This window comes from Ambystoma mexicanum, chromosome 13 (assembly GCF_040938575.1).
Source record: "Ambystoma mexicanum isolate Mex_15411 chromosome 13, UKY_AmexF1_1, whole genome shotgun sequence".
NCBI classification, from domain to species: Eukaryota; Metazoa; Chordata; class Amphibia; order Caudata; family Ambystomatidae; genus Ambystoma; species Ambystoma mexicanum.
In genome coordinates this window covers 403442428-403468510 of record NC_090938.1, presented here as the reverse complement: position 1 = coordinate 403468510, position 26083 = coordinate 403442428, and the positions used below count along the sequence as shown (strand labels likewise).

Here is a 26083-nt window from a genome sequence, read left to right as displayed (position 1 = left end):
CCCAGTTTTAAAGTTCCATAAGAATTGTAACCTGATTGAAGCCCTCGACTTTTGTAAAACCACCTTGAGTGCTGTTATGAACATTTTGACTAGAGCACGGAACAGACGTTGTAGATTTGTATTCACTTTTATGATTTTAATGATTGTCATTTTTTTATTTATACTTGATCTTTTAAATGATTGTTGTAATGTATTTGTCCTTTTATGGTTTCTTTCTGGAATAAGGCTGTTCATTGATTTGAGAATTGATATAGTGCAGAAAACAGACAACACTAAACATCTCCTCGTGGCGATAAGGGACAAGACATGCGTTGCAGAGGATAAGGGGAGAAAGTGGCCTGGGCAGGAAGGATTTACTAAGATATGGAGTACAGAAAGAAACACATGGGAGCGTATGTCAAAATCAAATAATCTTTCTCAAGTTAGAAAGGGAACTTCCTGGGGGAATAGATGTGTGAAGAAGAAGAGGAAGATTTGATGGAGAGGAAGAGCAAGTAAGGATGAATGGGCTATTTAAATTAGACTGTGTTTGGGGATTGGAGGAGAGAGAAAGAAATTCATATGACAAAGGCTTAGACTACAACTACTTTTTCAATGCTGGGCAGTGAAGAGTCGGATGGGGCTTGAGGGCAGGTAGATGCAAAGGCACACAGTTGGGTAGGGAATTGTGCCTGCAGGAGGTCTGTACAGGGACAGGAGAGCACATATTATGAAAGCTTTCAATGCTCAAGTAAGAAGGGAAAGTATGTGGAAGGAAGAGGATTTGTTGGGGATGAGTTATAATGAAGGACAGGGAGGGAGGACGGGAATGAAGGAGTCAAGATGGTTGGGGGGATGCTACTAAGGCAGGGCATGGGGGTAAAAGCTTAACAGAGAAAGGAAGGAAGATGAACAGGGACCAGGACAAGCACGAAGAGAGATGGAGGCCTTTGTTTAAAAGATTTGACACAAATGAGTTCCTCACTTGTGGAGGGGGAGCTTCATGATGAGATAAGAGCAAGAGGTGAGGAGACTAGAATATGCAGGAGAAAGTGGGGAAGGAATGGAGGGTATTGGAAGATGAGATAGATGAGAGGAAGGCCTAATTATGGGTGAGAGTGGAAGAGACAGTTGAACGAAGAAGGTGGGAGAATAAGAATGGAGAAAGAAGAGTCAGGTTGGCAAAAGGGGGAGGTAAGGGTAGATTTTTGGTGAGGGTTAGATGGAAAAGAAAGATGACGCATGATGGATGAGAACAGGGTTACGGGAGATGTAGAAATGCTTGAGGAACCGAGGTGGACTGGAGAAGGAAGGAAGAAGAGCGAGGGTCTGCATTAAATGGGAGAGTGGAAAGAGGCGGGGGTAGGAAACCTCAGGTTACAGTTGCTGTGGCAGTGCAGCTTTCTATGTACCTAAATTTGTGCTTTCACTTCTTGCTCTTTAGATCTCCACCGTTACCAACGATTCCAGGGTGCAGTCCCCAGGTACCAGGTGATTCTTTGCTTTGGTGAAGAGATATCGGATACCGACCAGAAAGAGGATAAGCTTGTAACTGTGCAGGTAAGCAATCTCTTTCAAGCTACACAGCTATTGTGCAGGTGACTAAGGACCCAGCGCTGCCAACTAGCATCTTCCTACAAATGCATAAAGTCTCTTCCCGCAGGCTAAAGAGCAACATGCCTTAGTGTACAGAATGAAATGAGTGTGTGAATGTACTGCTACCCCATTATATTAATGGAATAGTAATGATACTTCTGTGAATGGCATTGTGGCTGCACTGAGCTCTGTCCCACTGAATCCTGTAGTTAGGAAGCAGCCACCCTTTCGTTTAGACCCTGATATGAACTTGTGCAACCCACATTGTATAACCATGACAGCTACCGAAACCTCAACAGTTAAAAGAAAGGCTTTGGTAGTGTCAGATGTCATGGGCATTTAAATGGTTATATTACGTTATGTTATTAGGATTTTGCACCACACACTACTACCATTTGCATGTTCTCCAGGTGCTCTGGCATATCTGGAGGAGAGTGGGTGGGTTTGAGGAGAGGAAGAAGCAAGATTGACTTGCTTTTTGTTGAAGGTGCAGATCGGAAGTACCCTGAGCTCTGCGTGCGTGTAAGCTTTCTAGGTGTGAAATATAACTGTCTAGAGGGATGGCCTAGTGCTTATAATGTGGGCATGTGTTGGCTGATTGCGTTAATTGTAGTTGGAGGTGTAAGATTGTGATGATCAAAGTTTGGGGAGAGTTTTTAAAAAAAACAAAACTGTGCGAGTGGCAGGTTTGCGTTTGTTTGTGGTGAGTAAGGTAGAGAGAGAATGAAGGTTAGTCAAAGGGTGTGGAGTGTTCTTGGTAGTGCTTTCAAATGATTGGTCTTGCTCTCCATAAGGGTAAAAGCAGCAGAACACAATGATTTGCATATACAATTACCTCCCAGAACTATTTGATAAGCTGTAAAAAGGTAGCAAACACAAAGAACACATTTCATTAACATTTCAAATTACCATTGCAAATAATAAACTTGTGTGCTACTTCTTCAAGTTCAGATCCTCTTTCATTCCCGCCTGCTTAAGTTAAAGTGCTTTTCCCGCTAGCAAATATTGTCGACCTTCTTCCCTGAATGCATGCTCCCCTCCCATTTGATCCATATATGGCCACACTAGCAGCCTCACAAACTAATCCTGCTTATTTTCCCACCAGTCTCTCTTTTAACCAAAAAAAGGGGTGAGATGGGCCTCTTAATAAGTCAAATTTCTCCATCCGCATTGACTTTAGCGTCTCTTCCTTTGAACACATTAATGTTGAACTCCTTTCTCCAACTCTCTCTCCATAATCCTAATATAACGGTGTCCTCGCACTCTCAACCTAATTTCTTTTTTAAATACTTCATCCTTCCCCGTGCCTCTCTCCCCACTGAAGTCCCAGCAATACCCATGAGTGGCTTTAATCTCTCTAACATAACTAAAGCCCTCCAGCTTCAGTTAGATTAATTCCTCTAGGACCACTAACTGGTTACTGTCCTCAACCATTCAAGCCATACTTGTTGCATCTCGCTGGAACTCATCAGTCTCTCCTCCTTCAAGTCCTTTTCCACCCCTTGGCCCTTCTCACTCATACCACATCCTACTCCTCCTCACTGTGTCTGCCTGTCCCTAGTATACTCTGCTCCCTCTCTCCCCTTTATCACTAAACGAAAATTCCAACCTGACTCCATGGTTACTATTTAGATCATGTGTGTTAAGATGGATTTCTAGAATCTGGTCTGGTGGACAGATTTTAGAAGGCCACCCTAGTTCTAGTGAACCAGGGTAACTCTGAGAAGTTAGCCAAAACCCAATCAAGGTACACGTGGCGAGCCGTCAAGTCTATTCTCAGGAGAGTGTGAGTGGGGTCAGGGGTCCACAATTGTTTCACACAGTGAAGCACACAATACTTCACTTTAGACAGGAATGTATAAAATACAGATATTTATTCTAGGCCTTAAATACATAGGCCTAGAATAAATATCTGTAGGTGATACTATTGCACAATACTCAATAATAAACATTTCTGAGGCTTATAGATCTGCTTAGAATCACATGCTGTGCATAGCCCGCATCTAGTAGTAGGTGCAGAGTATTGTATTATATTTTTGAACTTTGAAAAGGGACGTTGTCTGGGCGTGTTTGTAATACTATCCCTGTGTGACATGTATTGTATTCATGATCCTTCATGTGTCAAGGTGCCTCAGATAGTTTTTTTCCCCATAGTGGTCAGTCGCTTCATGCAGAGTTCGTAGCATTGCTAATATATATATATAATCTGAGGCTTGTGGAATCTGCTTAGATCACGTGCTGTGCATAGGCCAACATCTAGTGGAAGCTGCAGAGTATTACAGTTTGTTTTTCAAAACTCGAAAATGGGCGTCGACACAGTGCGTGCAAGTAATACTATCCCTAATGTGACGTCCACTGTACCCATGATCCCTCACACGTGTAGGACCCTCGGATTGTTTTTTTCCGCTATACTTGTCGGAAGCATTGCGCGGAATTCCCTGGCTTTAAGCCATTTTGACAAAAAATCGATATTAATTTCCCCCGTTCTTTCACTCCCACGTCGAGACATCGAAGAGCGACGCCGGTCCGAAGAACCAACAACCGTCGAGAGCTGCATGACGGACTTTGGGCCTTGGAAGGCCTCTGGCCTCGCCCCGGGCCTTGGCCTCGGCCCTGCAAGTAGGGAGAGTGGGGGATGAAAAATACTCTACACTCTTTATTTTCCTACACACACTAGCCCGCTGCCATAAGTTGACTTCTGAGGCTTGTGGAATCTGCTTAGATCACATGCTGTGCATAGGCCGACATCTAGTGGAAGCTGCGGAGTATTACAGTTTGTTTTTCGAAACTCGAAAATGGGCGTCGACACAGGCGTGCCAGTAATACTATCCCTAGTGTGACGCCCACTGTACCCAAGATCCCTCACGCGTCTAGGATCCTCAGATTGTTTTTTTCCGCCATACTGGTCGGAAGCATCTTGCGGAGTCCCCTGGCCTTAGCCATACTTTTGCTAATAATTGAAATATATTATTCTTTATTGACATCCTTCCCCACACCAACGTCGACCCTCGACACTCGACGACGGCTGGAGAAGACATCGACCGTCGGCTGCTGCACGACAGATCTGGGCCTCGGAAGGCCGCTGGCCTCGGCCCGGGCCTAGTAGGCCGCTGGCCTCGGCCCTGCAAGTAGGGAGAGTGGGGGGTGGTACATACTCTTCACTCTTGGTATATACATACACTTATATATTTCCTACACTTATCAGCCCGCTGCCTCAAGGTGCGTATGGAGGGTACCCCTTTCCAATTCTGCCCCAAGTGCAACCGCAAATACCCTTGGGTCGACAGGCACGCCACGTGCAACCTCTGCTTGCCGAGGGACCACCCCGAAGCGAATTGCAGAGCGTGTAGTAGGTTTAAACCTAAGACACTTAAGGACCGTTCGACAAAGCGTTGGGCCCACCACTCCAGGCAGGCGGCCATGGCAGCGGAGGGCGCCTTCAGCGATGGCAGCGACGCCGTACTTTCGGACGGCGAGGGCATTACGGCGTCGAAAGACAGCCGAGCGCAGGTCCCCGACCTCGGAAGGTCGTCCGGCAGGGCGGCTATGGGGAAGACCCCCGGCGACGCAAGCGCTACACACCCTACACAAACTAAGCACACTAAGTCCAACCGAACCTCGACGACGTCGACTTGTCGGAAAGAGGCACAGATAGAACGGTCCGACTCGGTGTCCTCTGGGCGCTCTCGATCGAGATCGCCTCATAACGCAAGGCAATCATCCACTCTTGCCAAGAGTGCCTCGCTCCCTAGACTAATGGAAGTTCGATCGTCGGAAGACGAAGACGACTTCCACCCCCAGGCCGCGCTCCAAGAGACGGAGCCCGCAGTTATCACCAGCGAGGCCCCACGCTCGAAAGACACAGATACCTCTCCCGATCCTCGACGCCAGGCGTCGAAAGTCCCCGGGGCCTCCAAGGGACAGGGAAAACATTTTTCCACGCACGGGGAGGGGGGGAAACAGCGGAAAGCACATTCTTCCACTCCTGTAAGACCATCCTTCCCCCCCTAAGCAGACAAACAAATACAAGTCTACTGAGAGATCAACTTCCAGCAAGGGTACCCTTGATAAGTCCCCTAAATTGCCTACTAAAGTCATCCCCTGCTCCAAAGAATGGTCCAGCGAAGACATAGACAGGGTCATGTCAAGGATGTCTTCCTTGGCTGATTTTTACGACAAGAATCCAGAGCATTTCCTCTCGTATGACCCTCAGGGGGCCACACCCTCAGGTTCCACTGATCCCATCCCCCTAAGTAAAAGGGCCCGGTTCGAAGGACCTGAACCCTTCGAGGTACAGCCTTACTCTACTCCTCACCCCACTCCTCACCCCAGGTACCAAGGAGAGCCTTTCCCTGAGGGGGACCAGGAGTTTGGAATTATGGAGGAACAAACCGGGACGGAATACTATGCGGATGATGAGGACCAGGGGGAGGGAGAAGATGAGCAGGAAATTTACAGAGTGGATTCCCCGGTAGAGAACGAAGCCCCAGTTACCGACTCGCCAGTCGATAACCAGCCCCTCCTTAATGAGGTTCTCGCTCGCGCGGCAGAACATTTTCACATCGACACCCACGGTGTAGGAGGAAAGGGACTTTGCAGAAGAGTTGGTGGGAGAGAGGAGGCCGGTCGCTCAGACCATCCCTATCCTTAAATCTATCCAACGTAGAATAGATCCGTCCCTGGTGAACCCAAACCTCACCAGAGCAGTCAACCCCAGGGTCGAAAAACTTTTCCGGGCAGCCCAGTCTGACCTTCTCTATATAAGAGGACATCTTAAACCAGACTCCCTAGTTGTTACCAATACTCGGAAGAGGGCTGGAACACCCTTATCTTCGTCAGAAGCTCCTCCCGACAAGGAGAGCAAGAAACTTTACGGGTTTGGCAGGAAGGTAGCCTCAACGTCCGCCTACCAAGCAAGGATTGCTAACTCCACCACCCTGTTGGCCAGCTACAACTGCCATCAATGGGAAGAGGTCGCGGCACTCATAGCCTCTGCTCCTGAACCGTTAAAGGGCCAATTGGCTCGGATCTCGGCAGAAGGGAGAGCCGTGTCTGGTTGCATATTGAAAGCAACTTTCGACGCCGCGGACAACGCAGGGAGATTGATAGCAGAAGGTACTGTTATCAAGAGACATGCGTGGTTACGGCAGTCGGGGTTCAAAACAGAAACTCAGGCTTCATTAATAGACAAGCCGGTGGAACCCGATCTATTGTTTGGGAAAGCGGTCGAAGACGCACTGAAAAACGCCAAGGACGAATACGAAACACTTAAATCCCTTGGCCAACTAACCAACAAACCCCCTAACCAGAGGGGGAACAGTAATTTTCGTCGCCCACGCGGCCAAAATTCACAAAGAGGCAACTATGCCCAGGGACAGGGTACACAGTGGAACAACAGCCAGCAGTCTACCCAAAGTTACGGCAGGGGTAACAAAAGAGGTCGTGGGAGAGGCAGAGGCAGCCCCAACAAGGGAGGTTGCACGCCTCCACCAAAGCAGTGACGCTCAGTTCAGGGTCCCTTCTCACGCAACCCCAGTAGGGGGACGCATTTCCAACTTCACCCAGGCTTGGGAAGGGATCACCTCAGACAGATGGGTGCTGTCAACAGTGTCCACAGGATATTGTATCGAATTACTGCAGCATCCCCGGAACCATCCTCCACGACAAAAAGTACACTCCCTAGAACATCAGAAAATCCTTCTCGAGGAGATCGCCATTCTGCTAGAAAAGGACGCGATAGAACTCGTCCCAGGACACCAGGTAAACAAGGGTATCTATTCAACTTACTTCCTTGTGCCAAAGAAAGATTTGACAATGCGCCCAGTATTGGACCTATAGCCTGCCAACAAGTATGTCAAGCCCCAAAAATTCCGTATGACCACGCTACAAGAGGTAATCCCCCTCCTAAAAAAGGGGGATTACATGGCAACTTTGGATATGAAAGATGCTTATTTTCATATTTCCATGCTCCCGGCGCACAGAAGGTACTTGCGCTTCAAGGTGGACAGTCGCCACTACCAATTCAAGGTACTGCCCTTCGGGATAGCTTCAGCACCAAGGGTATTTACCAAAGTACTGGCGGTGGCAGCGGCACACCTACGCAGGGAGGCAATCCCAGTGTACCCTTATCTGGACGACTGGCTCATAACGGGGGAAACCCCAGGAATTTGCAGGACAAACATTCAAAGGACTATCGACCTCCTCCAGGAATTAGGCTTCTCAATCAACGAGAAGAAGTCAAGCCTGGTGCCAAGCACCTCAAAACAGTTCCTAGGAGCAATCCTAGATACTCAGGAAGGGTTGACCTTCCCTTCGGAAGAGAGAATTCGGAATATACTACTGCAAATTCCACATTATCAGTCCGGTCAACAAATAACGGTACGCAAAGCAATGCGGTTATTGGGCATGATGGCGTCATGCATTTACCTGGTCCCCCACGCGCGACTGCGCATGCGTCCCATGCAGGAATGGTTGGCGAAACAGTGGTCTCAGGCAAGTGGTCAGTGGGACGATCTAGTGGTCGTTTCGCCAACACTTGTACAGAGCCTACACTGGTGGACAAGAGAGAATCTCGCAAGGGGAAGACCCTTTTACGATCCCGAAATACAGGCAGAGGTGACTACAGATGCATGCCTGACTGGGTGGGGAGCTCACCATCTCCACCACACAGCTCAGGGTCTCTGGTCTCACTCAGTAGCCAAGAACCACATCAACCTCCTAGAGCTTCTGGCAGTATTCCGAGCGCTTCGGGCGTTCGAGCCCCATCTACTAAACCTGTCGGTGCAGATCCGGACGGACAGCACCACAGCCATATTCTATCTGAACAAGCAAGGAGGGACCCGTTCGCCAAATCTGTCCAAGCTTGCCCAGAAAATCTGGATATGGGCACTCAGACGGAACATCTTCCTGTCATCGCAACATGTTCCAGGGGAGCTCAATTCCCTAGCGGATGCTCTAAGCAGAGACTCCCTCCCAGAAGAACACGAATGGGTACTTCACAGAGAGATCGTAGAAGATCTCTTCTCTCGGTGGGGTTTCCCCACTATAGACTTATTCGCCACAAGCGAAAACAAACAATGCCCAGGATTTGCATCCAGGTTCCCCCAGCCAGACTCCCAAGGGAACGCCCTGTGGATGAACTGGTCAGGGATGTTTGCGTACGCTTTTCCACCAACTCCTCTCATCAGGAAGGTGGTGTACAAGATGAACAAGGAATCAATGACGCTCATCCTAGTTGCTCCCATGTGGGCGAGACAACCATGGTTTCCACACCTATGCAGGATGGCGGTGTGCGAGCCCATCAAACTTCCAGCCTGGTACAACCTACTGTCCCAGCAACAAGGTCAAACAGTGCACCAGCAACCCAACTTAATGAACCTGGCAGCATGGCTCCTGAGGTCATAGAGTTTGGACATCTCAATTTACCACAAAGGTGTATGGACATCCTAAAAGAATCCAGGAAACCAAACACAAGGCACTGTTACTTTGACAAGTGGAAGAGATTCGTTATTTGGTGCCAGAATAAACAAATCAACCCTGTTGATTGCACTCCTTCCAGCGTCGTGACATACATGCTCCACCTGCTCGATGCAGGATTGGTTTTTAACTCTCTGAAAGTACACCTGGCAGCCCTCTCGGCTTACACCACATCCCATAACAAGGTGTCGTGGTGGAAAGTACCAGTAGTTAAAGCCTTCATGGAAGGAGTAAAGAGACTTCACCCTCCTATTTCAAACCCACCGCCAGGATGGGACCTTAATGTGGTGCTAGCTAAGCTCATGGGCCCCCCTTTCGAACCCATGCATAAAAGTAGTCTCAAACACCTGACTTATAAAACGGCCTTCTTAGTAGCCATTACCTCTATAAGAAGGGTCAGTGAAATTCAGGCTCTGTCAGTGCAGGATCCGTTCTTTGCTATCCACAAAGACAAACTGGTTTTACGCACACACCCTAGGTTCTCACCTAAATTTATATCAAAGTTCCATGTAAACCAGTCCATCGAGCTTCCGGCTTTCTTCCAGAACCCGCAAAGCTCGGCTGAGGTGAAACTACACACCCTAGATGTGCGTAGGGCGGTCCTCTACTATATAAATGAAACCAGACCGCTAAGGAAAACAGATCAACTGTTTGTCTCGGTAGCTACAGGCAGAGAGGGAGATCGCGTCTCTAAAGGCGCTATCTCGAAGTGGATTATTAACTGTATACAGCTGTGTTACTCTCTTTCTGAAAGAACTCTGCCTTTTACGCCAAGGGCCCACTCTACTAGAGGCATTGGGGCCACTCTGGCTTTCATTGCAAATGTTCCCCTCGACACCATTTGCAAAGCAGCTACCTGGAGCTCTATTCACACTTTTACTCAGCATTACTGCATTGACACTCATTCCAAGACAGATACACAAGTGGGACAAGCGGTTCTAAGACACCTGTTTGCTCATGACCCTTCTCACATCCCACCTCCTTCTTCTGGTACTGCTTGCTAATCTATGCACAGCATGTGATCTAAGCAGATTCCACAAGCCTCAGAAGGGATACATTACTCACCGTAATCGTATTTCTGATGCTTGTATCTGCTTAGATTCACATGCGACCCACCCTTCCTCCCCTCCGAGAGAAGGCGCATGATTACTTGTAGTCTTACCTTTCTGTCTATCTGCTTGGATTATCTGTACTCACGCTACTCCTCATGCTTCCTCATGTCAGAAAAAAAAATACAATCTGAGGATCCTAGACGCATGAGGGATCTTGGGTACATTGGACGTCACACTAGGGATAGTACTACTGGCACGCCTGTGTCGACGCCCATTTTCGAGTTTCGAAAAACAAACTGTAATACTCCGCAGCTTCCACTAGATGTCGGCCTATGCACAGCATGTGAATCTAAGCAGATACAAGCATCAGAAATACGATTACGGTGAGTAATGTATCCCATAATCCCATATGGAGAGTACTCCATTTAAATTTTGCCCCAGTGCAACCGCAAGTACCCTTGGGTTGACAAACACGCCACCTGTAATCGCTGCTTGCCGAGGGACCACCCCGAAGCTAACTGCAGAGCGTGTAGGCTTTTTAAAGCTAAAACACTCAAGGACCGCTCCACTAAACGTTGGGCCCACCACGCCAGGCAGCTTGAGGCCATGCAAGCGGTGGGTGCCTTCAGTGATGGCAGCGACGCCGCCCATTCAGATGGCAAGAGCACAGGGGTGTCTAAAGACACCCAAACGCTAGTCCCCGACCTCAGAGGATTGTCCGGCAGGGCAGTTATGGGGAACACACCCGGCGACACGAGCGCAACCCAATCTTCTTCTACACCTAAGAACATTAAGGCCACCCGAGACTCGACACGTGTGTTGAGTTCACGGAAGAAAGAGGTACAAAGAGAGCGGTCCACTGATTCAGTGTCCTCGAGATCGACACACGGCAACCGTCCACAGTTGCCAAGAGTGCCTGGCTCCCTAAAGTAACAGAGGTACGTTCGTCAGAAGATGAATCCGACCTCCATCCCCAAGCTGCACACCCAAGGTCGGCTCTGGCAGCCCGTTCGGCGTCTGCCTCTGAGTCCCGACGTGCGCACTCAAAAGAGAGAGTACCCTCGAATCTCGACGCCAGACATCAAAAGATTCCGATAAGGCCAACACTCTTCCACTCACGGGAAAGGGGACAAACAGCAGAAAAAGTCTACACATTCAACTTCTGCACCCCAGGTCCACAAGGACAAACACAGGTCGTCAGATAAAGACAGATCTAAGACCCCTGTCACTACACCCAGAGTCACCCCTCCCACTCCTTACGATATGGGATTAGAAGATGAACCTCAACAGGAGGTGGTCGTCCCCAGTTCCAGAGAATGGAGCACTGAGGACATAGACAGGGTGATGAGGAGAATGTCTTCCTTAGCTAATTTTTATGAAAAAAATCCACAGCATTTTCTTAGCTATACCCCTGGCAATGCTACTCCTTCAGGAACCAAGGACCCCCAACCTCCCAATAAGAGATCTCGGCTTGATACTCCAGCTCAGGGACTGTCTTCAGACCCTTACCATATTCAGCCTTATCAACAGTATGGGGATGACCCAGACATTTTGGTACTGGACGACCAAACTGGGGTCGAGTATTATGGAGATGACGAGGGCCAGGATGAGGAGGAGGAAGACGAGGCAGAGGTCTATAATATCGACTCCCCGGTTAACGAGGAACCACAGGTTTCTGACTCACCTATAGATAACCAGCCCCTTCTAAATCAGGTCTTGGCTAAAGCTGCAGAGCACTTCCACATAGATACGCAGGGGGCACAGGAAGAGAGGGACTTTGCAGAGGAGCTAGTGGGGGACAAAAGACCCATTGCTCAAGCTATTCCCATTCTCAAATCAATCCAACGTAGAATTGATCCTTCCCTTCTCAATCCTAATCTCACTAAGGCTGTGAACCCCAGAATTGAGAAGATGTTCAGGGCCGGCCAGTGAGACCCTCTTTACATAAGGGGTCAACTCAAGCCCGACTCCTTGGTAATCACTAACACCAGAAAGAGAGCGAAGACACCACTGTCATCATCGGAGGCTCCCCCAGACAAGGAGAGCAAAAGAATCTACGGTTTAGGAAGAAAAGTAGCCTCCACTTCCGCTTACCAGGTAAGGATCGCCAAGACCACCACTCTGCTGGCAAGCTATAATTGCCACCAGTGGGAGCAGGTAGCTGCTCTCATTGACTCCGCACCGGAACCACTAAAAGGTCAGTTGGCCCAGATCGCGTGGAGGGTAGAGCTGCGTCCGGTTGCATGCTGAAGACGACCTTTGACGCCGCAGATAATGCACGCTTGGCTAAAACAGTCAGAGTTTAAACCCGAGACCCAGGCAACCCTTATTGACATGCGGTGGAACCGAATGTCTTGTTTGGCAAAGCGGTAGAGGACGCATTGAAAACTGCCAAAGACGAGTATGATACTCTAAACTCCCTAGGACAGTTGACTAATAAGCCCACTAATCAAAGAGGGAATAGTAATTTTTGCCGCTTGCGCGGACAAAATTCCCAGAGGGGTTCCAATTATTCACAGGGACAGGGCACATCATGGGGTGGCAACCAGCAGACTACCCAGAGTTACGGCAGAGGTAACAAGAGGGGCTGTGGTAGAGGTAGAGGCAGCCCCGGCAGAGGCAGCGGTACGCCTCCCGTAAAGCATTGACATTCCGCTCAGGGTCCCTTCCCATGCATCCCCAGTAGGGGGGCGCATTTCCAACTTCCCCCAAGCATGGGAAGGGATCACATCGGACAGATGGGTGCTGTCCCAGTGTCCGCAGGATACTGCATCAAACTGCTAGAGCGCCCCCGCAACCACCCTCCACGTCAAAAGATAGATTCACCAGACCACCAGAAGATCCTCCTCGAGGAAATCATCAATATTCTCGCAAAGGACGCGATAGAACTTGTCCCGGGCAACCAGGTAAACAAGGGTATCTATTCAACTTACTTCCTTGTGCCAAAATGAGATTTAACAATGCGCCCAGTCAAGCCCCAAAAATTTTGCATGACTACTCTCCAAGAAGTAATCCCCCTCCTAAAAGGGGGGGATTGCATGGCAACATTGGACATGAAAGATGCCAATTTTCATATTTCCATGTTCCCAGCGCACAGAAGATTCTTGCGCTTCAAGGTGGACAGACAGCACTACCAGTTCAAGGTGCTGCCCTTCGGTATAGCCTCGGCTCCAAGGGTATTCACCAAGGTACTGGCGGTGGCAGCAGCACGCCTACGCAGGGAGGCAATCCCGGTGTACCCTTACCTGGACGACTGGCTCATCACGGGGGGAGACCCCAGTAATTTGCAGATCAAACACCCAAAGAACGATCGACCTCCTCTTCGAATTGGGTGTATCTATCAACGAGAAAAAATCGAGTCTGGTGCCAAGCACCTCCAAGCAGTTCCTAGAAGCTGTACTAAACACTCAAGAGGGGTTGGCCTTTCCATCAGAGGAAAGAATTCGGAATCTACTACTACAAATTCCTCTATATCAGCCCGGTCGCCAGATAATGGTGTGCAAAGTGATGCGTTTGCTAGGCATGATGGCGTCATGTATTTACCTGGTCCCCCACGTGCGCCTGCGCATGCGACCCATGCAAGAATGGTTGGCCAAACAGTGGTCTCAGGCAAGTGGTCAGTGGGAGGATCTAGTGGTCATTTCACCAACACTTCTACAAAGTCTTCACTGGTGGTCAAGAGAGGACCTGTCAAAGGGGAAACCCTTTTACGATCCGGAGGTACAAGCTGTAGTCACTACAGACGCGTACCTGTCAGGGTGGGGAGCACACCTCCTCCACCACACAGCTCAGGGTCTCTGGTCTCACACAGTGGCCAAGAATCATATCAATCTGCTAGAACTCCTGGCAGTCTTCAGAGCGCTTTGAGCGTTCGAACCCCACCTGTTGAACCTGTCAGTACAGATCCTAACAGACAGTACGACAGCAATGTTTTACGTAAACAAACAGGGAGGGACTCGTTCGCCAAATCTGTCCAGGCTTGCCCAGAAAATTTGGACATTGGCACTCAGACGGAACATTTACCTGTGATCTCAATTCACTAGCAGACGCTTTGAGCAGAGATCCCCTCCCAGAAGAACACGAATGGTGTCTGCACAGAGAAATTGCAGAAGATCTCTTCTCACAATGGGGTTTCCCCACTATAGACCTATTCGCCACAAGCGAAAACAGACAATGCCCAGGGTTTCGCATCCAGGTTCCCCCAGCCAGACTCCAAGGGGAACGCCCTGTGGATGAACTGGTCAGGAATGTTTGCCTACGCTTTTCCACCAACTCCTCTCATGAGGAAAGTGGTCAACAAGGGCCGCAACAGGCATTTCACGTAGAGAACACATCTCCTTGGTCAGGAGAAAGGCACACTGGTTACCCATCAAAGAAAGGGTTATCTTCAAAACCCTTGCCCAACTCATAAATGTCTTCATGGACTCGCTCCTCCCTATCTTGAGCAAAGGATTCACAAACAAACAGCGTCCAGACCCTCCAGAGCCGCCTATGCCAATCGCATCCTGACTCCCCACACGCGAAGAGTGCGTGCTGGGGGCTCAAGTTTCCCAACTATGGCAGCCTTTCTCTGGAATAATCTTCCAAATGAGATCAGATCAATTGAATCCCATGCTGCCTTCCGCAAGGCACTAAAAACTAGGCTCTTTGTCTAGAGGGCTTCCCTTTGTATGATCCCGGTCATATGATCCTGCATTGAATGATACACTGTATAATACTGTTATGTAACTGTACCATCTAAAGCCAACGCTATTTACTTTTTGGGCCGCTTTTTGTAACCCTCAAGCAAGCCTTCTTAAGTATCCTTGAACAGCGCCTCTATGCCCGTGGGCTGCAGCGCGCTCTACAAATGCAAAATAAAATAAAATAAGATGCACAGGGAATCGATGATGCTCATCCTAGTTGCTCCCAGGTGGGCGAGACAACCGTGGTTCCCACACCTGCGCAGACTAGCAGCGTGCAAACTCATCAGACTCCCGTGCTGGCACAACCTACTATCCCAGCACCAAGGTCAAACAGTGCATCCTCAACCCGGCTCAATGAACTTGGCAGCATGGCTCCTGAAGTCATAGAGTTTGGACATCTCAACTTACCACAGAGGTGCATGGACATCCTAAATTAATCTAGGAAACCAAATGTAAGGCACTGTTATTTTGATAAATGGAAGAGATTCGTTATCTGGTGCCAGAATAAGCAAATCAACCCGGTTGATTGCACTCCTTCCAATATTGTCACCTACATGCTCCACCTGCTGGATGCAGGGTTGGTATTTAATTCACTCAAGGTACACCTAGCGGCGCTGTCAGCCTACACCACCTCCCATAGCAAAGTTTCTTGGTGGAAAGTACCAGTGGTTAAAGCCTTTATGGAAGGGGTAAAGAGACTCCACTCTCCAATTTCAAACCCACCACCTGGATGAGACCTTAATGTGGTTCTTGCTAAGCTCATGGGTCCACCCTTTGAACCCATGCATAAAGCCAGTCGTAAACACCTGACCTATAAAACTGCCTTCTTAGTAGCCATTACATCCATAAGAAGGCTCAGTGAAATTCAGGCTCTGTCAGTGCAGGATCCTCTCTTTACTGTTCATAAGGATAAACTGGTTCTACGAACATACCCTAGGTTCTCACCTAAGTTAATTTCTAAATTCCACGTTAACCAGTCCATTGAGCTTCCGGCCTTCTTCCAAGAACCCAAGAGCTCTGCTGAGGTGAAACTACATACTCTAGATGTGCGAAGAGCGGTCCTCTACTATGTAGACAAGACCAGGCCGCTAAGAAAAACAGAACAACTGTTTGTCTCTGTAGCTACAGGCAGAGAGGGAGATCGCGTCTCTAAGGGTGCCATCTCCAAGTGGATAGTCAATTGTATCCAGCTATGTTACTCCCTTTCTGAAAAGACTCTGCCTTTTACGCCAAGAGCCCACTCTACAAGAGGCATTGGGGCCACTCTGGCTTTCATTGCAAATGTACCCGTTGACACCATTTGCAAAGCAGCTACATGGAGCTCTATTCACACTTTTACTCAGCACTACTGCATTAACACTCATTTCAAGACAGATACTCAAGTGGGACAAGCGGTTCTAAGACACCTGTTTGCTCATGACTCTTCTCACATCCCACCTCATTCGTCTAACACTGCTCGCTAATCTATGCACAGCATGTGATCTAAGCAGATTCCACAAGCCTCAGAAGGGATACATTACTCACCGTAATCGTATTTTTGATGCTTGTATCTGCTTAGATTCACATGCGCCCGCCCTTCCTCCCCTCTGAGAGAAGGCGCATGGATGCTTGTAGTCTTATCTATCTGCTTGGATAACCTGTACTCGCGCTACTCCTCATGCTACCTCATGTCAGAAAAAATACAATCTGAGGGTCCTACACGCGTGAGGGATCATGGGTACAGTGGACGTCACACTAGGGATAGTATTACTGGCAGACCCTGTGTCGACGCCCATTTTCGAGTTTAAAAAAACAAACAAACAAACAAAAAAAAAACTGTAATACTCGGCAGCTTCACCTAGATGTCGGCCTATGCACAGCATGTGAATCAAGAACGACTATAATCCAACGGAACAAGTGAGGGATCTGATCAAGTATTGGATGAGGCGGAAACAAGAGAAGTGATCTCCGAGAAAACACGTAGATTCCTAGAAAAAACACATCCCATTACTCCGGTGATATATATTCTCCCGAAGATTCACAAAAGACTTATCGATCCCCCCGGCCGGACCATCATAGCGGCAACTGAGAGCATATTGGAGCCATTGGCAAAGTATTTGGATAAAATCCTACAACCCCTCATACAAGAAACCCCGACTTACATTAAGGACACTACCCATTTCTTAATGAAATTGAAGGAGGTTGAATTTGTTAGCACAAGGGATACCCTCTTTACTATGGATGTGACCTCTCTCTACACCAACATCGTACATGCGGCTGGACTAGAAGCAGTGGAATGGCTACTTCTAAGGAGTGATAACTGCCAAGGAGACAGATTATTTATATTGACACTTCTCAAATTGGTGCTGATGAACAACTTTTTTCGATTTAAAGACAAATTCTATCTTCAAGTTTCAGGGACCAGCATGTGGGCCGCTATGGCCCCAGCATACGCAAACACATATATGTACTATCTGGAAGAAGAAGACATTCTGACTTTGGCAAGGTGGTTACGTCATCTGACCATCTATATAAGATATATCAATGATGTGTTCGGCCTCTGGTCAGGCCCAGATGATGAATTGAAGGAATGTTTTACTATGATGCATGCTATGCACCCGAGGATTAAATTCACTACCCAGACGAGTAAAACACTGATCAATATTTTGGATGTTGAACTTTATGTCAAAGAAAACCGTCTGGAGACAAGAATTTTCACCAAAACTACTGATATAAACAGCCTTTTACTGGCTACAAGTTTCCATCCTCGAAGGACGATTGACAGCGTTCCTCTGAGCCAGTTCCTATGCTACCGGAAGAATATCTCGGAGAGCACAGAATATCAGAGACAGTAGGCTTCGCTACGTCAAAAATTTAGAGAGAGAGGATATAATCCCACAAAACTATCACAAATTGAGGAGACAGTGGCGACTATTGAAAGGGATACCCTGCTCACACCCAAGAACACCAAGAAAGATGAGTCCATGGTGTAGGTCACCACATACTCAGCACAGAGCAAGAAAATGCGGAGTATTATTCAAAGAAACTGGCCAATGTTGCAAATGGACCCACGGACACAACCACTCTTCCAAGATCTTCTGATTTTTGCTTACAGAAACAGCAATGCTTTACGAAACAGGTTAGTCAGAGCAGATCTGCCTACTACTCTGAGTGTACAGCCTAGGCACAAGGGCACTCAAACATGTCATAACTGTCAACATTGCAGCAACATCATACCAGGCAATATAATCTCGCACCCACACACAGGCAAACCCATTATACTCAAACATTCATGCACCTGTGATTCTACAAATGTTGTCTACGCCCTGAAGTGCCCCTGCGGTTATTATTACGTGGGGATCACCACAAGAAAGGCAATATTGCGCTGGACTGAGCATAAGTCCAACATCCGGACCAAAAACTTGAGATCACCTGTGGCAACGCACTTTGTGGAAGCGAGACATTCTATTGCCCAATTGAAATGTATGATTTTAGAACAAGTCAAACTGGGTCCGAGAGGGGGTGATGTACAAAAGAGACTACTCCAGAGGGAGATTAGTTGGATTGACCTTTTGGATTGCCTCAGCCCAAGGGGCATGAATTGTGAATTTGATGTGTTTTCTCTAATGCATTCCATGTTGATGCAGTTTTTGTGCTTTTAATAGTGTTTGTAACTGAGTAATGCCTAGTTAACAGTTTGTTGAGATATCATACATCTGGACAAGAGTGCATACTACTATGAATTTTCATCTAAGCAATAATAAGTATGCAGGGCTTTCATTTTGACCCCTACACATACAACTCAATGTTTTGATTCTGGCTGTAGTTCTGCAGATTGTGAACTGGTCGGTACCAGGAGTTTCATTGAATAACTCTGTAACATGATGGACCTGTGGTATGGTGATGTAATGTGAGTCTTCAGCAACTGTATCACTCATTCAAGAATGTGAACGGCACAACTGGCAGGGTGACCAGTTGAATCCTCTAGCAGATTCGAATACTGATTTCTACAAAGTATATCACTCAAGGTGCAATGGAGAGTATCGTTTTACGAAAATAACTATCCTGATCATTGTTGACAACCAGTTGACAACTTGTTTGACAGTCTATGAGGATACGATGCAGGCGGGTGCCTGAGCATCGACCCACCTGTGAAGACTGTCACTCTTCTGTAATCAAGCGGGGGTAGGGGCACTAAGCAGTTTTTGACTGCCATTTTGCCCCTCTACCCGCCACTCTTAATCCAGGTATGCCTCCTCTCCGAATTATTTTACTAGACCCGGCGTACCTGACCGAATAGACTCATCATACTGGATGGTGTTATTAAGCCAGTCTTACTGGCACGCAGATCTGGGAAGGGATGTGGATACACTACACGAGAACGGCAACGCGGCGCATGCTCCATGCGCATCCCTAGCAACAGTAGCTATGGCACGCACGCGTAGCACGGCGTCGGCCCTCAGTATATGCCTTAGGAGTTTAGTCGCTACACACAGAGTGTGGTTGGACCAACGTGATCGTTTGCGAATAGACGACCTAGTCGAGCCTTATTAAAAGATCTAATAGAGACACGATTGTTTTACGTATTACGATCGCGCCCATGTTACGATGTCCCATACGAAGATGGCGCCCTGCGTGTGCGGCTGCTCCCATGGCAACCTACTTTGCTTGGGAGAGCAGTGCAGCACGTCTTTGTGACGGGCGGCTTCGTTTGGCGTCCCGTGGGCAATTCCCTTCCAAGTAAGTTTCAAGTAAATGCAGGCAATTACTGATCACGATCGTTGAATTATGTAATTAGCACTGATCCGAGAATAGTGGCCAAAGGCCCACTCCGAAGCTTACGTTGATTACAGCCTATCAGGCTTGAGAGCATACAATCTAATATCACCCCCCTTTCCTTTTTCTCCAAACCTCCAGTTGCACATTGTCCGAGCCACAGCCCGATACAGCCATTGCACCCGGCGAGACATTTGGTTCTTTTGACCGGGTGAGTCATGATGAATTATATTAACAGCACTTTAGAGTTTGACTCTGCACCCTTGATCTAATACTCACAAACTGTTTTGCTATGTCACTTACATCATACAGGTGGCCATGAATTATCTCTGCTTACCAAGGAAAGCAGGTCAGTCTGTCTCCATTTTGGAGAGTTACCTATTGAGTTCCTCCAAACTCAATATAAATCTAATGAGTGTATCCTTATACTTTGTAGGAATCCCTACCGAATTTTGTTGAAACTAAAACACGTCCTGCCCTGAAGATGGATTTGCAATAATCCGAAACGCATTGGCACTGATTACTCAATAGGAGTGTCTTTAGAAAAACTTCTGAGCAGAGTGAATGTAAAGGCTCAGAAGCAGTGAAATACAAATTTGACAACTGTCTTGTATATGAATTACTCTATCATGGTATACTGAGATGAAGTGTACTTGACTTTTGTACTTTACCGCACACGGTTTGTTTTAGAGCATTCTTTTAGCTCAATTGAAATGCTATCCTTTGTTTTTGAATTACAAACTGACTTGTATGAACTAATCTGTGAATTAAATTAGTTTTTTTACACATATCTAAGGTATTGGTGTGGTGTAAATTAAATCTGTTGGCGATATGATGTAATGACAATTGGGTCTGCCTCACACCTGTTTGTTCTCAGCCGGATTCATTCTTGTTTGGAGACTCACAGCTAGACAGGGCCGAATGTACCCGGTTGACTATTTGAACATTAGATCAAGCCAAGCACACCATTCTGAAGACCGTTGAAAACGGAGCCTTGTCAAACAAATATTCCCGCGAGGGAGTTTTTAGTCTCTGCAAGGCGGAATTACTACTTGGGACTAGTTCCCGCGAGGAGTGCAGCACAGGGTTACCGGCCGGCAACGGTCGGTGCATGGCTTGTTCTTCAGCATGTGAATTTAAGAAGATACAAGCATCAGAAATACGATTACGGTGAGTAATGTATCCCATATATATATTTCTGATGCTTGTTAATCTGCTTAGAATCACATGCTGTGCATAGGTCCGACATCCAGTGGTCACTGCGGAGTATTGCATCTTGTTTTTCGTAGTCGAAAAGGGACGTCGACCGGGCGTGTCTGAAATACTATCCCTATAGTGACGTGTGTTGTACCCACAATCCCTCACGCGTCGAGGTCCCTCAGATTGTTTTTTTCCGCCCAGCTACTGGTCGCCTTTACGCGGAGCTCCTCGAGAGACATTGCACATTCCATCTCCTCGACCTTTGGTCGTCTTTTCCTGTTTAAAGATTTAATATATCGATCCCTACCTCGACGCAGTGGTGAAGCTGTCTCCGCTGAGCAAGATCTTCGACGGAGGGGACGAGCGGAGGAGATCCGTCGGCGTTGCCGAACACGTGGCCTGGCCTCGCAGGCCAAATACAGTAGGGAGAGTGGGGTCGTGGGACATCTCTGATTCTTTTTCTGAGAATGCCTTTCCTTTTCCCCTTTCTTTCCCTTGGGGTCGTTATCACGCTTTATTGCCTCGGCTATGGAGAGGACACCCTTTAGGTTTTGCCCACTTTGTAAGGGCAACTTTACTTGGAAGGACAAGCATTCACGGTGTAACCGCTGCTTGCCCCTCGATCACGTAGAGGAGGGTTGCTCGGCTTGTCGGCTTCTAAAGCCAAAGATTCTAAAAGACCGTAGGGTCAAGAGGTGGGCGGCCTACGCTATGTCGAAGGCCGGGTCTTCACCCGCCGCTGCTACCACCGACAGTGACGAGGAACGTGATAACACGACCTCCGCTACGGAAGTCGTACACCCCTCTAAAGAGCGCTCGCGCTCTTCGTCATCTGTCCCCGGCCCCGACGGGCTCGGCTCACGCCCTGCTTATGGGGATGAACACCCCGGCGACACGGACACACACGATACATCACATAAGCACACAACCCATAGCTCTTCTTCGTCGAAGACGAAGAAAGCATCAGCGCCCAAGGAGACGCAGGTTATACCGGCGGCCTCCTCGGACCGTTGGGGTTCTAAGCCCCTCTCGCAACCGCAGCCGCGACCAGCGACTGGGCTTTCGGCAAATAAGGGCGCCGCCCCCAAACCATCGGCCGGCGCGCACCAGCAGAGAGCGCACGCCGCCGGAGATCGTTCGACACCCGTAACGTCCAAACCACAGCCCTCCGCTGACAAACGAGTCACAGAGAGCTTGGCGAGGATCGTTGTAGCCGACGCCCAGAAGCGTACGCCGAAAGACACATCGAGCGCTACGCAATGGTCGAAAGACACGCCGAAAAAGCCCGAAGAAAAACAGGGACTACCCCCTTCAGTCGGGGGAACCCCAGCACACTGGAAGGCTTTTCGGAGGGCGACGGGACACTTTCCTCGATGTTGTGGGAGAGGTCGAGCCGTTTTCAGCAAGAAAACACTAATTTTCCACCACTAGACCGCTCAGGGGTACCCTATGAAACCATGGAAAGGCTCCATCTCTGCATGGAGAGAATGGAGAGGTTTATGAACACCCAGAACCCTCCCACTCCCAAGAGAACAAGAGAAGGGCCTCAGGAGGACCCCAGGGCTAAATACCCGAGGCAGGATACAGCCTTAGACATCCATAATGTATATGACCTCACTGGTGAGGAACAATACTTAGAAGAGGAGGATGATTTTGTGGACAATGAAGAAGGACAGAACCAAGAGGAAGGTCTGGAAGACAGCCCTGACATGGTAGGAGAAGGCTTCGGAGAAAATCCAGAAGAAGGACCTTCTCATCCCTGGCAATCCCCATCAGGATATTCCGACACTGATGTCCTGAACCTAAATCCTCCAGACAATTCACCTGTCAGAAACACGTCTCCCATTGACGATCAGCCCACATTCAATGCCCTGTTGCGCAGAGCAGCAGCACATTTCGAACTGGACACTGGGGAGATCTCTCCGGAAATAGACTTTGTGGAAAGAGTAATTAAGGAGAAACCCCCAGTCAGCCAGACCATTCCCCTCCTCGCTTCAGTGAAGAGAAGAATCATCCCTTCGCTATCCACACCCGCACTAATCAGAGGAGTTAATCCAAGGATTGAAAAACTTTTCACTCCTTCACCCTCAGACCCGCTGTACATAAGGGGACATTCCATTCCGGATTCCCTTGTAGTATCTAATGCAAGGAAGAGGGCAGGGGTGCCGCTGTCCACCAGTGAGGCACCACCTGACAAGGAGGGCAAGAGGTTATATGCCCTTGCTAAAAGGGTCACATCCTCGGCTGCCTTTTCGGCAAGAATTGCGAACAACAATTCTTTGCTAGCCAGCTACGCGGACGCGCAGTGGGCCAAACTGCGCAAGGACGCCGAAGAAGCGCCGGAACCATTACGTACACGCCTGCTTTCAACTATTGGCGAAGGAACCCAGGTCAACCAGAGTATTGTAAAAAACTCTCTGGATGCTGCTGAGACAGCGGGACGTTCCCTGGTTCAGGGAATACTCCTAAAACGCCATGTATGGCTGCGCAACTCAGGGTTCAAACCGGAGACACAGGCGTCTTTAATAAATAAACCTGTTGAGGACGCAAACCTCTTCAGAAAGGCGGTGGATGAGGCTCTGGAAATGGCTAAAAAAGAGTTCGATCTATCAAAACTCTTGACCAGATCTCTAAACCCACTACCAGACGCGGCTATGGCAACACACGCTTTTTTCGTGGCCAACGCCAAAAGCAGAATCAGCAGCAACAGTACCCTGCCACCAGTTACCAGACCAATAGTGGGCAGTACAGCCAAAGAGGACAGCGCAGGGGCAAGGGGAGAGGGCGGGGGTCCACCCCCAGAGGCTCCCAAGCCCCCAACAACACCAAGTGACGCGAAGATTCGCGTCCCCTCCCATGCAACACCGGTCGGGGGCCGGATAACATCCTTTCTTCCAGCATGGGAGGGAATAACGTCAGACCGCTGGGTACTTTCCACCGTAGCCCACGGATACTGCATCGAATTCAACAGTTCCCCAACATACAGACCCCCGAGGGGATGACACATGACACCGGAACACCTTGCCATCCTTCTCCAAGAAGTACAACAACTGCTGGAAAAAGGAGCCATAGAGGTCGTGCCTCTATCTCAGGTAACGGAAGGTATTTATTCAGTGTACTTCCTTGTACCCAAAAAGGATCTAACCATGCGCCCTGTATTAGATCTGCGCCCAGCGAACAAGTTTATCAAACCCCAGAAGTTTCGTATGGTAACCTTACAGGAAGTGATCCCACTGCTATCTCAGGGAGATTACATGACAACATTGGACATGAAAGATGCATACTTTCATATTTTAATGTTGCCAGCGCACAGAAGATACCTCAGGTTTATGATAGAGGGCAAACACTACCAGTTCAGAGTGCTACCCTTCGGCATAGCATCAGCACCAAGGGTATTCACGAAAGTACTGGCAGTGGCAGCGGCCCACCTGCGCAGGTTGTCCATCCCAGTTTACCCTTACCTCGACGACTGGCTCATAACAGGGGATTCTTACGAAACATGCTTCTCCAATACCCAAAAGACTGTAGACCTTTTGTTCCAGTTGGGCTTCTCCATCAACGAAAAGAAGTCTAGCCTAGACCCCAGCCAAATCAAACAATTCCTAGGGGCTCTAATTCAAACAAAGGACGGCCTCGTCTTCCCCTCCAACGAGAGGGTCCAAAACATGCTGTTTCAGATCCCTCAATATCTGGCCGGTCGAGAGGTGATGGTACGCAAAGCAATGCGCTTGCTAGGCATGATGGCGTCGTGTATTTATTTGGTACCTCACGCGCGCCTGCGCATGCGCCCTATGCAAGAGTGGCTCAACAGCCAGTGGTGTCAGGCCAGCGGATTATGGGACGATCCAGTGGTGGTCTCGCAGGCCTTAGTTCTCTCGCTACGATGGTCGACAAAAGAAAACCTGGAAAGAGGGAAACCTTTTGCCACACCCGCGGCGGAAGCCACTCTAACCACAGACGCATCCCTAACAGGATGGGGGGCTCACCTATCCCATCAGACTGCTCACGGAGTGTGGACTCCGAACGTAGCATCCAAACACATAAATCTACTGGAGCTACTAGCTGTGTTCAAGGCGCTAAAAGCCTTCCAGGAACACCTACAGGGCAAAACGGTGTTGGTCCTTACAGACAGCACCACAGCCATGTACTACATCAACAAGCAGGGGGGCACCCACTCTCCGGGACTGTCCAAACTGGCCCAAAATATATGGAAGTGGGCTCTCAAACAAAACATGTTCCTACTGTCAGAACATGTACCAGGGGAACTCAATCTGCTGGCAGACAAACTCAGCAGAGATTTCCCCCTGCCCGAAGAGTACGAATGGCGACTACACGAAGACATCGTCTTCGACGTCTTCACACAATGGGGATTCCCAGAAATAGACCTATTCGCAACCCTGGAGAACTCACAATGCCTAAGTTACGCCTCCAGGTACCCCCAGAACCAATCCAAGGGGAACGGTCTGTCGATGCAATGGTCAGGGAAATTTGTTTACGCTTTTCCCCCGACTCCCCTTCTCAACAAGGTGGTGCACAAGATGCACCAGGAACAAGTAACCATGATACTGGTGGCCCCAATGTGGGCCCGACAGCCATGGTTCGCTCACTTGATGGAGATGTCTTTATCTCCCCCAGTGAAACTCCCCTGCCCGTACAACATGCTGTCACAAGACAAGGGCAGGACTCTGCATCCATGCCCCCAGAACATGAACTTAGCAGCTTGGCTCCTGAGATCATAGAATTCGGACATCTACTGCTCCCGCAGAAATGTATGGACATTCTCAGGGAAGCCAGAAAACCGAACACTCGCCACTGCTACTCTAGCAAGTGGAGGAGATTTGTCATCTGGTGCAGAGGGGAAGGCATCAACCCAATTGACTGCTCTCCCACACATATTGTTCTATACCTGACCCACTTGTTGGATTCAGGTCTAGTGTTCAATTCCATTAAAGTCCACCTAGCGGCACTTTCTGCATACACCACTTCCCAACTCAAGGTGTCGTGGTGGAAGATCCCTGTTATAAAGGCCTTCATGGAGGGAATAAAGAGAATACACCCCCCGATAGCTGACCCAGCTCCCGGATGGGACCTTAACGTCGTACTTACCAGACTCATGGGCTCACCTTTCGAACCCAGGCACAAAGCATCTCTTAAACACCTCACTCTTAAGACTGCTTTTTTAATAGCTATCACCTCCATCAGGAGGGTAAGTGAACTACAGGCTCTTTCTGTTCTAGACCCCTTCGTTACAGTTCAGAGATAAGGTGGTTCTACGCACGCACCCAAGGTTTGCTCCGAAGTTCATATCGAAATTCCACGTAAACCAGTCTATAGAACTGC

General features: G+C 48.6%; 1 protein-coding gene across 6 annotated transcripts in view; it reads left to right on the top strand.

The window, feature by feature from the left end:
• Positions 1-26083, top strand: part of IRF9 (interferon regulatory factor 9) — a 327420-nt gene that overhangs the window by 270285 nt on the left and 31052 nt on the right. For 5 of the 6 annotated variants that reach the window (XM_069633987.1, XM_069633990.1, XM_069633992.1 and 2 more), the window contains one exon: positions 1424-1539. In XM_069633987.1, coding sequence (XP_069490088.1) covers positions 1424-1539 — 116 coding nt within the window. Of the gene's footprint in view, positions 1-1423; positions 1540-19684; positions 19755-26083 lie in introns of all 6 variants that reach the window. The other variant, XM_069633991.1, reaches the window with a different exon arrangement.